This window comes from Pungitius pungitius, chromosome 12 (genome assembly GCF_949316345.1).
Source record: "Pungitius pungitius chromosome 12, fPunPun2.1, whole genome shotgun sequence".
Taxonomy (NCBI): Eukaryota; Metazoa; Chordata; class Actinopteri; order Perciformes; family Gasterosteidae; genus Pungitius; species Pungitius pungitius.
This window is the reverse complement of record NC_084911.1, coordinates 6,123,046-6,139,644: the sequence shown is the minus strand read 5'-3', so window position 1 is coordinate 6,139,644 and position 16,599 is coordinate 6,123,046. Positions and strand designations below refer to the sequence as shown.

Genomic DNA, 16,599 nt, shown 5'->3' with positions numbered 1-16,599 from the left:
ATTCTACAACAACGTGCTGATGAAAATATCCTTAAATAATTAATGCAACTTTGTGCTTCATAATGTATTATTATTATCATGCAAGACTAGTAACGGTGCGACCTACATAACTTTTTGTATCTGTAAAAATACTTTCGAAAATAAGAACTAAGTAAGGGAAAACAAATCTCCGATGTAAATGTATTTTTCAATCTGCATTGTTGACTGAGGTTGTTTCAGTGACTGTTATATTTATCTAACCTTTCTTCAAAAATGGAGATGACCTTGCAGAATGACCCCTTATAAGATAAGTGGGCTATTGTGCAGACATGTGTTGCACACAAGTTATTTGGGAAAGGTCAGGGGTCTTCAGTTGGTTCTTTGTGACAACTTGTTTCCGCTTTGCTGTGGTGCTATATTTGCACAACAAAGGAAGATGACTTAGATGTTTACTTATGTTTTAGCACTTTGCCACTAACAAATATGAGCCTGTATTTCTATTACCTTCATCTGATAGATAATTGTTCATTTTTTATGGTTGTAACAGACGGCATTTATGTATGTATGTGCTGTGTTACCTTAATTCAATGGAAAGAACCCTGGGCACACATGATCCATTATGCTGTCTCACTGGCTGTGACAGAATGCATCAGCTGATATGTTGGCTGGATTCAAGCCATGTTTGAGGTCAACAGTGACATCCTAAACTAAGGTTAATTAGACTAGTGCTTATGTCTTTGCTGTGCTTCATTATGATCGTCATACAATTTTTTTAAAGTTTAAGGGACAATATGATACACTTAGAAGTCAAATATTTTCCCTATTCAGAGTTTTTTTCCTGAATGGTGTAACTTCCAGCAGTGTAACCGCCACCATTGCTGCAGGAAAAACCTGACCTGCATCTTGGTGGTACCTTACATTATGGTCTAGTTTGATAACAACATAGTTAACTTGATGTTTAACTTTCTATTTACTTGCTGAGGAGATTTTCAGCTTGCCTTTGCTGAAACTACCTGCAACTTTGATGATTTTGTGTTGATATTAAATGTTAAACACAACTTACATCTTTTACTGTTTTAATATAGCTAAAATTTAAATTGTGCATGTGTGGAGTACATGTAAACGTTGGATAAAAGCATCAGCTAAATTACATGTAAGGAATTTGAACAGGAGTAAAAGCTAAAACATAGTTAGCATATTTCTTAGTTAGGCTATGAAAAGACCAACCATTGGTTTGGAGCGAATTGTGCAAAGATTTTATTCTTTGTATATCCTTGAGTCTAGTAGATGTTGATGGATGAGCCACTGTACAATGCCCTTCAAATGAAATATGACGTGCCAAATACGTCATTCGAGGAGGAGCCTGAGACGGTTTAAATAAGAATTAGATTCCTTTCATGAGTAGGAAGACTGAGAGAACCAACGGTGGTTAAGCTCTCTCTCCTTTTCTTTGATTCATTTAGTTTCATGCTTTCAGAATAAAGGTCACGGTCAGACCAGGGGAGGATCTTTGTTGGGCTTACTTTATACTGTTGACTTTTCAAAAAGGTTCAAATTGACATTCTAGCTCAACATTCTAATGAGAAATGTAATGATTTGTCAAGAGATTACAAATTATTAGGAGGGAAAAGAAAGTTGGAGCGGCTCAGCGTAATAGTAAACCTACCTGTGTGTGTCCAGCTAAATATACAAGATGCACAGCTCAATGTGACATGGGACTCTATCAAACCGCAGAAAGCATATTACTGTAGCATGCCAAAATAATAATTAATGACATACAGACAAATGTGTTGAATGATCATATGATACTGTCGTTGTCATTCTAAACAAAGGAAATTGTCTTCGTGGCACATGCCTTGGTGGCGACTCCCCTGCAGTTGCCAATAAGAGCAACAAAGCCAAATTCCCTAAAAATATCTTGGTAGACAAATGGACCACACATGTACTCCCTGTGTGTTTGGTACCGCAAAGGCAAGAGCACCTTTACCATGCTGATAATAATTTAGAAGTTACAGTCATGTTCTTCAAATTGTGCTTTTGACCACAGCTTGGCTAAATAGCTTAATTATTAAATAAATTAATACCAACTCAAAAAATACAAATACAAATTTGCAGACCGAACAATCACTGTAAAAATGTTTAAACTCAGGGTCACTATAAATGTATTGTGGCTGTGGCCTCTCTGAACACAGCCAAGCCACAGGACAGTACTTAAATCCTTGCAATGGTTAAGAATTTATATTAAGCCCATTGTCATTCCATAACAGCGAGCGTCTCACTGAGACTAGTGTCATCGGCTCAATGTTAAGTCCCACTGTTCTCGGCGAGTAATTTGTCTATGGTTTCAAATTTACATTCTTATAGGGGTGGTTTGAGCTTGATGACCCTGGGAAAACATCGCACTACAAATATCAAACAAGTTTGAAAGCAAAAAAAACATCTTCAACAATTTGACGACACATGCAGCATTTTCAAAATAATGTAAACAGTTCCCAAGGGACACCAACAGGGATAGCCACAGCAACTTGTTGTTGAAACGGCTTGTGGCTTGTGAAATTGTTGATGTCTGCTATCTACCGTAGATTCTAAGTTGGAACATGACCTAAGATATAAGTTCTTTCTGTACTGTTATGATGTGTCAGTTTCATTCTCATGGATGAATGATGGTCCCCTTTGTTGCCAATCAGAATGACAGAAACAACAATAAAGAGATGTTCAAAAACACAAAGGTCACAAAGAAAAAACATAAAGCACTTTTGACATATTAGTATTATTAGGGCCACATTTTTTAAATTTGATTTGGTCAACATTTTTAAGGACCCCAATGAAACATACAGTGCACTAGATGTAAAGTAATTGCAAATATGATCATTACTTTAATCCGACAAGCTGCCTGGAGAAATAACTGCACAGTAAATATTTTCAAAATGTTACATGCTGTAGACGCTCACCAGCATCAACCGACTCCTGTTCAGCTTCTTTACGTCCCCTCTCTGTCGGCTCTAGGGCGGCGTTGAGCTCCTCCATCTCAGCCAGCATCAGGCCATTTCTGCGCTCCACCATGGCAACCTGCTTCCCTCCTGTCCACTGGGAGCGTCATCAAAGCTGCATCCTGTAAACAAAAGGTCAGTCCAGCAAAGTTGAATAGAGAATAGTAAATCCTATCATTTTTAGCCTGTGACTAGAAGGTCATCAGTAATAGTTATTTTTTCCGTTATCGTTGACCATCCACAGAATGAAACGATCTCTCAGCTTGTTGATGTGGTCTCAGCAATGCCAGCGTTTTCTAAAGCTCAACCTGTACCTTCCTGAGCCTGGACATATGAGTTTTGGCCTGCTCTTCCTGTGCAGGGATTACAATACCTCAAATGGGATCAAAACTGGTCATATCTTCTTTAAGATCAATAGTTGTTTCTAAGTATGAGAGAGTTAAATAAGTAATACATATATTACACAGCCTGCATTGAAATTGTTTATTGTATGTGTTTTGGAGTCATTTATCTTATGCATGCTGAGTAAAGCAGTAATTTAAACAGTGGTACACTATAAAATGTGCACGACTTGGTTCATAACAGCCAGTGATGAGTTTTAAATTTGGAGAAGCCTTTAAATGTCACTGGTGTATAGTTACTAGACATACTAATCTCATACATCTGAAATAAAATTCTGGCCATGGTCCCTTCATTAACGCGGGACAAGTGTTGTTTTTCATGGGAACAGAAGGATTACCATCTCGGACAATTTAAGCAGAAAAAAGGTTCTTAATAAATGGCACGGATAAATTATCTTCTGCGGGGGGAAAAAGTTGCAGTTTTATAGTTTATACTGTATTTTTTAATTAAAGGTCTGAGATGATCTACAAGATTAACTCAAGTTTTGAGCAGACTTATTTGCTGTCTTATAATGAAAAGTGTGAATGAATTATAGTGATATAGAAGATCATAAGGTATTACCAGAGTCAAAAATAAATCTAGAGAGAGAGCAATGAATTCTATTTGGCATAAAGAGGAGGATATATTTATAGGACAGATTTAGTATGGTATTAACACCATACCAGTTTGCCTGTGCACTTCATCTTTTGTATTTGTATTTAATATTATCTTCCTTTAATTTAATTGTAAATTATTCACTTTTTTTCAGTCCTATGTATGCACCACCAACCATGACAATTGTGTCCAACATTCCAGGCAATTAAATGTTTCTGATTTTGAATTTTCATATATAATCAATTTATTAAATTTAATGAGAATTCTATATTGATTTTTGTTGGGGGTTAAGCTGAAATATTTCAAGGCTCAGGAAAGTTTGGGGTCTCTTTTACTTCTAATAGCCAGATTTGCAGAATAAATGTAATAACCTTTAATGAAGCACAAGTATTAGTATATAAAAATGGGCACTAATTTACATTTACGAAATACATTGATCTTTTCCTTCACTTAGATTTTTGCAATTATTTGAATTCTAATTAAAGGCTTCCACAGAAATACTTGGTTTTGACCTGGTTAATTAGAATAGAACTTCTTCCATCTCTTCCACATTTAACATACTGTTACTTGATGTGGGTATGAGCTATGCTGCGAGGGGCGTATCAAACATTGCAATGGGCAAGTGTATTTCTTGATGACCTGTAACACTTTCAAGGTTGTACAGTATAATCAGAAATAGAAAGACATCTGCAAGGCTGTCCTTGTGTGTCCAGTCAGCATACACTGATGACGGAGACAGAGAGAGTACATATAAGGTGGCACACAAGGTGTCATATGCCTGTACTTGATGATCCATACTGTATTGTGTGATTGACAGTTTTAACCACAACTACATGTCATGGTTTACTTAATGACCCATAACCAATTCATTTATAATATATTTCATGTACATTTTGCAAAAACGTTTCTTCAATATATGCACAGATGTTCTGGGTTGGTTTTCTTTGTTAAATGGTCTATTTTGCTGCTATATTGTAACAGTAGTTACTTGTTTTCCCTTTAAGAGATCTCAGAAGCCTTGTGAAATCATAGTACCCTTAAAGTCCTCAGGGATTGATGGAGTGGTATCAAGACCTCATTCTGCTCCATGTTGACAAGTCAAGGTCATTTGAACTTTGGGTGCGGTGTTATTATTCTCACACACTTATAGCACTGCCCATACAGTATATTATAGCATGGCTTAATGCTCTAGCAAATAAGTTGTCAGAAAGGAAAGGACAGGGTTCTGGATTGCAATTATAACCTTTATTGAAAAGTTAAAAGCCCCAGGCACAAGTTCATATTTTATGAACTTTGTTGAAAGGCCTTGATCCGAGGATTACTCTCACTCAGCAGACTCACACTAAAGAAGAAGAGAGGGAAATCAATTAGCATAGTTATTCTCTGTTGGAAATTCAAATATCTAATGAATAGGTACAATATGATCTGTGATTTGAACTGTCTGACTGTCAATGATGAAAGTGCACAGCAACAAATACGTTTACTGACTTCTTGTGTCAATGCAATGGATGCTGTGATTGTGCAAACAACCAAGATACCTTTCCACCATCCCTGCCTTTGGCTCTCAGCTTGTTGACCTGGGACTCAGCGATGTCAGCGCGCTCCTGAGCTTCCTCCAGCTCATTCTGGGTCTTTCTGTGTCTTGACATGTGAGTGTTAGCTTGTTCCTCCTGTGGAGGGGATTAAGTCATATTGATAAAGCCACAAGGCAGTTAGGATTGATGTTATTAGTAAATCCACTGTAAATAATGTGTCACATTATCTATTTGACTCACAGCGTCCTCCGCTTGTCTCTTGTAAGCCTTCACTTTAAGTTGCAGCTTATCCACAAGATCCTGAAGTCTGGTCACATTCTTCTTGTCCTCCTCAGTCTGTATCGGCAAAAAAATGATTAGCAATGAAATACAGTGAGAATTAAAGCGGTTATCAGTTCAACGTACCTGGTAGGTCAGCTCTTTCACTCTCCTCTCATATTTGCGGACACCTTTAACAGCATCAACTCCACGTCTCTGCTCGCCTTCAACTTCAGCTTCCAGCTCACGAACCTGTTAAATGATGATATAAAGAATAGATCATGATTTTCTTTTATTTATCTGATCTGTGCTTACTTACATACAGTACGTACCCTCGACTCCAATTTCTGGAGCTGCTTCTTGCCACCCTTCATGGCGAGGTTCTCAGCCTCATCCAGACGGTGCTGCAGGTCCTTCACTGTGACCTCCAGGTTCTTCTTCATCCTCTCCAAGTGAGCACTGGTGTCCTGCTCCTTCTTCAGCTCCTCTGCCATCATGGCAGCCTGAAATGATGCAATGGTCTCAAATTCTTACATAAGCTGTAATAAACATCTGAGTGCATGGAAGTAGAACATAACATAACATGAAGGAGTTGGAGACGTAGACTCACGTCAGTGATGGCCTTTTTGGCTTTCTCTTCAGCATTTCTCGCTTCCTGAACTGAATCTTCCACTTCACCCTGTACCTGGACAAGGTCAGACTCCAGCTTCTTCTTGGTGTTCATGAGACTGGTGTTCTGAAGGTTAAAATTAAACGTGTTTAATGTGATGTTTGTAACATATTTTCAGGGTACTAGATTTCTTGTAAAATAATGACAACAAACCTGAGAGTGAAGCAGTCCAACACGCTCACTAGCATCAACCAACTCCTGCTCGGCCACTTTGCGTCCCCTCTCCGTCTGCTCTAGAGCGGCTCTCAGCTCCTCAATCTCAGCCAGCATCAGGCCATTCCTGCGCTCCACCATGGCAACCTGCTCCTTCATGTCCTCCTGTCCTCTGACAGCATCATCAAGGTGCAGTTGGGCATCCTGAAATCATAATCAACAATCAATACTTAATATTTACTTTATTTACCCTCAAACAGGATTTTTCAACTATTCAACCAAACTCGCCTTGAGCTGTCCCTGAGTGTTCCTCAGCTGCTTCTGGGCCTCAGCGGCCTGCCTGTTGGCATGGCTGAGCTGAATCTCCATCTCATTCAGGTCCCCCTCCATCTTCTTCTTGATCCTCAGGGCATCATTCCTGCTCCTGACCTCAGCATCAAGAGTGCTCTGCATGGAGTCCGTCACCCTCTGGCTGTTCCTCTTGATCTGCTCCATCTCTTCATCCTTCTCTGCCAGCTTCCTGTCAACCTCACCTTTGATCTGGTTGAGCTCCAGTTGAACACGGAGAATCTTGGACTCCTCATGCTCCAGCGTACCCTTGGTGTAATTTCAAAATATCAAAATATTTCCTCCATCACTTTTGTGGTGTTGTGATGAATGCTAAAGAACTTTTTTGTAGGAGCAAGCGTTTTGATCTTAATTTTGCGTACCAGTGTACCAGACCAAAGTACAGTTAAAGATCCAATTACATTCTGTAACTGTAAATGTTTGTTTGATGAACAATACTAAAGAACTGACTGCCTGCTGGATGTTTTTTGTAGGTCCCCGTCAATTCCTGATATTTTTGTACCTCAGCTTCCTCCAGTGCAGTCTGAATTTCAGTCTTCTCAGTCTCCAGAGTCTTCTTGGCTTTTTCCAGCTCATGGATGCTCTTCCCAGTCTCACCGATCTGTTCAGTCAGGTCGGAGATCTCCTCTACAGGAAAGATAATACAAAACAAAACAAATTACACTTTTAGGAGATTTATAACCAATACTATTTCCCCTCAAGTAAAACTGTTTAACATACGCTGCAGGTTCTTGTTCTCTCTCTTCATGGTCTCCAGTTGGTCGAGAGCCTCCTCATAAGAGTTCTTCATCTTGAAGAGTTCAGTGCTGAGAGAGCGAGTCTCCTTCTGGGCTCCTTCTAGCTCTGCTTGGCTCTCCTCATACTTCTGCTTCCATTCTGCCAGGACCTAAAATTATATATATATAAAAATTCATATATATATATATGTATATATAAAAATATTTCCGAACAACTTTTCAATGAATCAGTATTTTTTCTATGATCTATTTACCTTATCAAAGTTCCTCTGCTTCTTGTCAAGGTTGGCAGCCAGAGAATTAGCTCTCTCCACATCAATCATGAGATCCTCCACCTCACCCTGCAGCCTCTGCTTGGTCTTCTCCAGAGACGCACACTTGGAGTTCACAGCCTCGATGGATTCCTCAGCATCCTGAAGCCGCTGAGCAAGTTTTTTCCTGCAGTGAACACGGAAAGATACATTTTTGCTTCCATTCTTCTACAAAGACAGTTATTGAAGCTACAATGTATTACAAATCCTTTTAATATATGGAACAGTAGACATGGTTCATGTACTTTGACTCTTCCAGCTCCTCTGTGCGCTGGATGGCATCAGTCTCATATTTGGATCTCCACTGGGCCACCTCACTGTTGGCCTTGGACATCCCTCGCTGCAGCTCTGCCTTGGCCTCCTGCTCCTCCTCAAACTGTTCTCTGAGCAGATCACAGTCATGGCGGGCTGACTGGACGGCATGGGCCAGGGCGTTCTTGGCCTGTTTAACATTACAAGATACCTTATTTACTGACCTACATTTACATTGCAAAAATAAATACATAACTGTTGAAGAAAGGAAGAAAGTTTCACTGTAACTTCCACAAGATTTTTGTTTCACTAAGTATTGGTCGGCTGTGTTGGTATAGGATTACCTTCACTTCTTCCTCAATGTGCCTCCTAAACTCCTCAATCTGCTGCGTAAACGCCTGCTTGCCCCTGGTCAGCTGGGAAACCAGAGATTCTTTCTCCTCAATCTGACGTGAAAACTCACCTGGAAGACAATTTTTGAACAACTTGTTTGAATGGGTTAACTCACCTACTGGGGGCTTTTCATTCAAGGGATGCAGATGACTTACCGTTCTCTGTCTGTAATCTAGCCTTCTGGGTATTGATGTCATTCAGTTGGCGAACATGCTCATCATTTTTGGATTTGAGCTCACTGAACTGGTCCTCAAGAGATCTGCACATTTTCTCCAAGTTCCCCTATCAATATTAAACGTGCTAAATTAGTATTCCTTCAACACAGACGTTTACTGCTTATCGATAGCTCATTTTGTATGACTATTCTTAATATGATCATATCATATCCATTTGAAAATGGTAAATATGTTGATACATTTAAACCTAAGTTGACAATACTCAAACATTGATGCTAAAACAATTTCCCACACCTTTGCTTTAGCAACGGACTCCATGTTGCTTGAGAGGTCGTCAATCTCCATCTTGTACTCGCTCTTTTCCTTCTCCAGCTTCTGCTTAACACGCTGGAGGTTGTCAATCTGCTCTCCCAGCTCTGCGACACTGTCGGCTTGCTTCTTGCGGAGAGCTGCGGCGGTAGATTCATGCTGCAGGGTTGACTCTTCAAGATCCCGACGCAGCTTCTGGAACTCGGCCTCCCGCTTCTTGTTCATCTCGATCTGAGCTGCTGTTGCTCCACCAGCTTCTTCAAGCCTCTCACTGATCTCCTCGAGTTCCCTGGAGAGGTCAGCCCTCTGCTTCTCCACCTTTGCCCGAGCCGCCCTTTCGGCCTCAATCTCTTCCTCCAATTCCTCAATACGAGCCTGGATTTGATGATAGTATTAGCGATGCAACTTATTAAACGTTTAGAGTTTTTTTTAGTAACTGAGTTTGATACTTATGTACTTTACTTTACCTGGAGTTCTTTGATCTTCTTCTGCAGCTGAGCACCAAGAGACTGTTCATCCTCAATCTTGCTGAGAAGCTGGCTGGTCTCAAAGTCCTTCCTGAAAGAGGAGACCAAGGAAGTTACTCAATAACTCAATGACATCCCTCTCAGAATAATCTTGTTGTATCATGACAATTGTTGAAAGTAAGGATGGAAAATAACAGAATAACTTACTTCTTGATTTTCTCATCAGATTGCTGCTTGTCGTTCTCCAGATCCATTATGGATTCCTGGGCCAGTTTTAGATCTCCTTCAAGCTTCCTCTTGGCTCTCTCAAGGTCCATGCGAAGCTTCTTCTCTTGCTCCAGTGATCCTTCAAGCTTTTGAAATAAAATGTTTTGTATTTGTACAATGGGACATAAATCCTAAAACTCTAACTAGTTGGTACTTTTACCAACGTCAAAAGCAATGTTTTCTTACGTCGTCCACTTGCTGTTCCAGCTTGGTCTTGGCCTTGGTCAGAGTGTTGACTTTGTCTTCCTCTGCTTGGAGATCATCAAGTGTTTGCTGGTGAGCCTCTTGGAGGGCTTTCTTCTCCTTGGTTAACTTGGCAATGGACTCATCTTGAGAGGCCATCTCCTCCGTCAGGTTTTTCACCTGAAATGAGAATGAGTGATGTTTGTTTTAGTTTAGCATCTTTTCAAACAGTAGGATATTGTATAAATATTTTAGTAGTTTTGTCAACCTTGTTTTCTGTGGCATGTTTCTCCTTCTCCACTTTAGCCAAGGTGAGCTCCAGGTCATCAATGTCTTTCTTCAGCTCAGAGCATTCATCCTCCAGCTTCCGCTTCTTAGCAGTCAGCTCAGCATTCATCTCCTCCTCATCCTCCAGTCTCTCGGTTGTCTCTTTGAGTTTTGCCTCGAGCTGGATTTTGCTCTTGATGAGCCCCTCACACCTTTCCTCAGCATCACAGAGATTGTCCCCTTCCTTTATTTTTAACATACAAGGTGTAAAACATTTAACGCATTTTAGATTAACCAGAACACTTTGAGTATCTTATTATTTTTTGTTTGATGTAAAATATAATTTTAATGCTAGATTGACTATGTAGAATGACCCCCTGATGGTTGAATTTGCTGCAAGAGACTTCACTTACTGATGCGACTTGTAGTTGCAGGTCATTCTTTTCCTGCAGCAGAGAAACCATCTTCTCCTCCAGTTCTTTCTTCTTGGCCAGTGCAGTAGACAGGTCTGATTTCATCTTATCATAGTTCTCCTTCATTTGTTGAAGCTCCTTCTCAGTCTCAGCGGTCTTCAGAAGAGGCTTGATCTTGAAGTACAGATGCATCCATGGCCAGTTCTTCACATTCATGAATGAGCGGATGTTGTATTGGACTGTGAAGATTGCATCTCTAATAAGTGAACATAAAAATGTATTTAGGTTGAGATCACACAGGAATTTAATTTCAGATCATACAGCATGTTGTATGGAAATCATACCTCCTCTCCATCATTTTAACAAATTCTAGTCTACTGAGGAAACCTCTGCAGCGAGCCTGAGTCATGGTCACCAGCGAAGCCAGTTTATCATCTCTCAATTCCTCCAGGGTACCCAGCAGACCAGCTTTGAAGAACACCTACGTTGTCAAAAGAACAACATTTTTCATTAGCACACATGGATGAAATAGAATAACTGCATTAGTGAAATTCTGTTAATAATGTTGATGGGAATGTACAGAAGAATGTACCTTTGTGTGCCCAAACTTGTACTGAGTGTGGTCCACATCAATGGAGCCCAGCAGCTTCTCTGAAGCTTTCTTGTTGTCAATGAACTGTCCCTCAGGGATTATACTAGCATTCAATACTTTGTATCTGCAATAGAAAATAATGGTGTTACCAATGTTGCCTTCCATCCTCAGTCCCATGTATGACATGATAATTACTTAAATTAGTCCTACAGCCATTTACCTCTGCTTAAAGTCAGCGTAGAGGATTCTGCTGGGGAAGCCCTTTCTGCAGATTCTGATGCCTTCCAGCACACCGTTACACCTCAGCTGGTGGATGACCAAGTGGTTCTCCATAAGACCTGTTGCAAACAAACTGGGTAAAACGTATATTTTTTTTAAAGCGCAGAAGTTTGAATTATGAACAACTGACCTTGGGTTTTTGATTCATTAGGAATCAAGCAACGGACAAAATGAGGGTGGGTGCTCCTCAAGTTGCTCATCAGCTTTCCCAGGTTCTCCTGTGAAGCGTCAAACCAACAAAATGGGTCAATATTTTTTTAACTTTTTGGTTGTTATCCTAAGACTTTAAACGATACATACTCTGAAAAGAGCAGACACAGTCTGGAAGGAACCTCCCTTCTTCTTTCCAGCCTTTTTGCCACCCTCTGTTTGAAAAAATGATTGAATTTCATTAATAGAACAGATTTTACAAATATTTAATCATTCTTCTCTGCAATAATGCTACTAAATTGTTTTCTTTTCTTCTCTTTGTGTTTCATCTCCTAATAGCATGAATATTCAAATTACTCGTTTGCATAACTCCTTACCTTCAGGTGCATTGTGGGTTAAATAAAGTAAACACAGCAGTTTGTTTGAAGCTTTCTGGTAGAGCTGAATAACTGAGTCATTCAGGGGGTCCTTGTTCTTGTCCAGCCATCCAGTGATGCTGTAGTCCACTGTTCCAGCATAGTGAGCCAGAGAGAAGTGAGCTTCAGCCTTGCCCTTTCCAGGTTTTGGCTTCTCAAAGGCTTTGGTCTTGCCAAGATGCTGATCATGCAGCTTGTTCTTGAAAGATGCATCAGAGGCCTTGGGGAACATGCACTCCTCTTCAAGGATGGAGAATATGCCCATTGGCTGAAAGGATAGTTTTAGTCATATGAAAAGTAATTAACAATTTAGGACATACTTGGAAAAGAGTAATTCAGTTCTAACTGACAGTTTTGTCTCACCTTCTCGATAAGCTCAATGCAGGCTGCCAAGTCCATGCCGAAGTCAATGAACTCCCAATCAATGCCTTCCTTCTTGTACTCCTCTTGCTCCAGGACGAACATGTGGTGGTTGAAAAACTGTTGCAGTTTCTCATTGGTGAAGTTGATGCAGAGTTGCTCCAAGCTGTTGTACTAAACAGGTATATGATCTGTTAAACAGACATTCAGTGCTCGTACTGTGTATCACCTTTACTGAACTTACATCGAAGATCTCAAATCCAGCGATATCCAACACCCCGATGTAGAACTGTCTCGGCTGCTTTGTGGCTAACATCTCATTGATACGGATGACCATCCACAAGAACATTTTCTCATAGATGGACTTGCACAGGGCACTGACAGCATTGTTGACCTAGAAGTAATCATTTTAATGTGGCAGGTTCTTTAAATAATATTTTTATATCACAATGCAAACATTTCATTATTTTTTTCAAATCTCCTTTTTGTTACCTGTGGCACAGTCTGACCTTTGGTGACCATCTCATTTCCAACTTTGACTCTTGGATAGCACAAAGCTTTCAGCATGTCAGCAGAGTTCAGACCGAGGAGATAGGCGATTTTATCAGCCTCTGACAGAGAGAAACAGAAGGAGTACTAAATACATATGAACTTGTATGGTATTTTATACAGCAGAACATTTACGTGGTGAGAATAATATTATTCACCCTCATTGCCATCAGGTTCAGCCTGCTCCTCACGCTGCTTCTGCTTGAATTTCATGCTGCCGTGGTGCATCACAGCTCCTGTTAGCTTGTAGATCCCCATCTTCTCCTCAGCAGTGAAGCCTAAGATGTCAATTGCCATCTGAAATGAGGAGTAACTCAGGTTATCGGTATGCGAAACATATTTCCCAGTATACTATCCATTGAACTAATTGTTGTCTTACATCTGTTGCAATGAACTCCTCCACGTCATCAATGCTTTTGACCGTGATTTCCCCCTGACTGATCATAGGGTAGTCATAGGGGTTGGTGGTGATCAGGAGAATCTCTGGAGGAGAACAATAACAAATAAACAGAAAGGTTTAGTGTTGTTTTTTAGGATCGTTTACATCTACGTCCATCTCAAATTTTATTTGTAACATACCAAGGAGCTCAGGCTTGTGGCCAGTCATCAGCTGATAGAAGATGTGATAACTCCTCTCAGCAGACAACTGGAAGGTGACACGGGACTTTTCCAGCAGATCTAAGATTTACAAATCAATGTGAGGCTACAGTTTGTTGAATTGAAATCATATCATTGTTATTGACAATATAAATATGTTTGCACAGTCTTGCAACAGGCATCTTGTATGACATAACATACAGTGACATAAAATGTTTTAAAGTTGTTTTTAAAACTACCTTCATATCCAATAGAAAATTAAAACAAATGTGTTTCAACAAAATGTAGAAAATTACTTACACGTTTCAATATCAGCAGAGGCCAGTTTGCCAGTGGTTCCAAAGTGAATTCTAATGAATTTACCCTAAACACGTCAACTTGAAGTTAGCAGGATTTTTCCATAGGCACCTCAAAAAGTGTATATACTTTTCATGCCCTTTTAACACTTACGAAACGAGAAGAGTTGTCATTCCTCACAGTTTTGGCATTACCATAGGCCTCAAGCAGAGGGTTGGCTGCGATGATTTGATCTTCCAGTGAACCCTACAAAAACATAGAAATAGCATTGGGATTGCAAAGAAACCATTAACGTGTTGTTTCTTTTCATTAAAAGCGATGATTTATACCTTAATTTTACTAGTCTCCTTCTTTGCACCAGCCACTGCAATTGTTGCAAAGTACTGGATGACACGCTTGGTGTTGACAGTCTTTCCTGCACCGGATTCTCCACTAGAGGAAAGAAATCAAAAGGGGATAAAACATGAGTCAAATCATTCTCCTTTAATATATTAATGTGAAATAATATTTGATTATGTTATATGTGTGTTCACTCACGTGATAAGGATAGACTGGTTCTCACGATCTGAAATGAACAATATGATGTATTGTGGAAATAAAGTCATATTTGAGGTGATATCTTCTTGAACAAATTAATCTGTTGTCTTTGCAAAATAAGAAATATTACCAGTCAGCATGAACTGATAGGCATTATCAGAAATGGAGAAGATGTGGGGTGGAGCCTCAATCCTCTTCTTGCCTCTGTATGCATTGACAACCTCAGCATCGTATACAGGAAGCCACTTGTAGGGGTTCACCACGACGCAGAAGAGGCCAGAGTAGGTCTGTAAAGGAATGAAAGTTCATTGTATATTTGGGATTTATCTCTGCTACATCTGACATATTGTATATATAAATTCAGAGAGGAAGTATGTTAATGTAGATATAAGCACTCACATAGATCATCCATGATGCAAAACGCTCTTTGAGGTTATACAGCACGCAGGGTTCATTGAGATGGGTCATCATGGCCATGTCCTCAATTTTATCATACTTGGGAGGATTCATGGGATGGATGTCCTCCTCTTTTACAGTGAGAGTCTATAAAGAAAATGCAGTAAATGTGATGTCATCACATTTCATCGTTCATAAGAATGAATTCACCGATGTTTAACACATATCATTTTGGTCAAGTCACATAGTATCTTATAATAGTTGGATACATTTGATCTTTTTCTCTGCTAAGAAAGTATTTGAAGTAAATACAAAATGTGAAAACTTTTTATAGAACTGTCGTGAGTAAGTTTGGGATCATTAAGGTTTCATGCACAATTACACTTACCTTTGATGGTTTTCCTTCATATAACAACGTTTCAACTGTAGCTTTGCCACCCTCTCTTTTGACGAGTTTACCCTTCAGATACATTTCAGCAGTATCAGCCACAAAGAAGGCTGTCTTGGCATCAAATGGAGTTGTTTGAGCCTCAATCCTCTCCCTTTCTCCCTTTCTGAGATAAATTGCCGCAGGGCCATAGGCCGCCATCTCTGCGTCTGTGCTCATTGTGGCACTTTATTGGGGACTGAAAAGAGATGTAGGAATTTGGATTGGATATCTCAATTTGACTTGGAGGTTTGTGTTATTGGTGATGTCTTACCCTTGCCAATCCCAAAGGAATGCCACTGATCTTTTGTGACCTTGGAATGCTATTAAAGACAGATTGAAATAATCATTGAAGAGGACAGAACATTTTTCTAGTGTCCACTGTAATGCTGACAATAGTAAACCACAGTCACCCTACTACATGAACTCTAACCGGTTATAGCAAACATGCGTGGCTCCATACACTTTTATTACTGAACTGTAGTTGTCATTTGCATCTTCCTTTCTAATTAATTTTGTCGATCTTCTAAATTTTCGGTCAATCTTTGTCAAAATAATTGTTGTCTTCTTTTGTAATGCTTACTTGTTGTCACTTAGAAGACTTTTCCCATAAAGTACTTTGATAGTGCTATAGTGCTAAACTGTTTGCCTTTACAATAGTCATATAATAATAATAATAACAATAAGACATTCTATTTGCGTAGCACTTTTCGTAATACTTGAAAACACTTTACATTAAAATCATCAAATAAAAAAAAATATATACACTAGAAACATAAAAGACAAATAACTTGAATAAATGTGTTTCATAGTCCCTCTAGTGATCCAAAGCAATTGGGATCATATAAATTATATAGAAATATTAGACTTTGCTAAGTTAACTATTATTAGTAATAAAATGTATCTAGAAGCTGTCTTTAGTCTTTAGTCGGTAGATTATTTGACATGAAAAAACATGCTGACAACGAATCGCCTTACATTACTTTGATTTTAAGTTAGATGACCATAGACACAAAGCACTAACCTGTGATGCCTGTCAGTTCTCAGAGGAGCCTGAAGCTGCTGCTTTTATAGAGGCTGGAACTGTCCAGTCAGCAGCCGTCCCCTGAATTTGGTCAAGCATACCTCTAATTCGAGACCTGTGTCAGTAAGATTTAGATTTAGATTTAGATGCTTAAGATTTAACATTGCTTAACTATCAAAACAGAAATAAAACAAGAAAATGAAATCCTAATTTATCCAGAATAGGCGCAATAATCCCACCGTGTATGTTATATAATCATTTTAAAACATAA

General features: G+C 39.4%; 1 protein-coding gene across 1 annotated transcript; it reads right to left on the bottom strand.

Moving 5' to 3' along the window:
- Positions 1–5,188: 5,188 nt before the first annotated feature.
- LOC119219915 (myosin heavy chain, fast skeletal muscle-like) lies at positions 5,189–15,627 on the bottom strand. The gene is made up of 40 exons (XM_037475423.2): positions 15,579–15,627; positions 15,266–15,503; positions 14,881–15,024; positions 14,612–14,768; positions 14,482–14,509; positions 14,274–14,376; positions 14,098–14,190; positions 13,948–14,011; positions 13,630–13,728; positions 13,430–13,533; positions 13,209–13,347; positions 12,994–13,112; positions 12,746–12,895; positions 12,505–12,675; positions 12,103–12,409; positions 11,876–11,940; positions 11,706–11,793; positions 11,517–11,634; positions 11,297–11,420; positions 11,049–11,185; positions 10,705–10,960; positions 10,293–10,535; positions 10,028–10,204; positions 9,782–9,927; positions 9,575–9,665; positions 9,093–9,482; positions 8,778–8,904; positions 8,574–8,692; positions 8,223–8,419; positions 7,921–8,104; positions 7,650–7,815; positions 7,432–7,556; positions 6,870–7,178; positions 6,582–6,785; positions 6,369–6,494; positions 6,091–6,261; positions 5,906–6,010; positions 5,741–5,836; positions 5,504–5,635; positions 5,189–5,307 (listed from the first exon to the last, which is right to left on the bottom strand). The coding sequence occupies exons 2-40, from the start codon at positions 15,482–15,484 to the stop codon at positions 5,290–5,292; spliced, it is 5,811 nt and encodes a 1,936-aa protein (XP_037331320.1). The 5' UTR covers positions 15,485–15,503; positions 15,579–15,627; the 3' UTR covers positions 5,189–5,289.
- Positions 15,628–16,599: the final 972 nt, after the last annotated feature.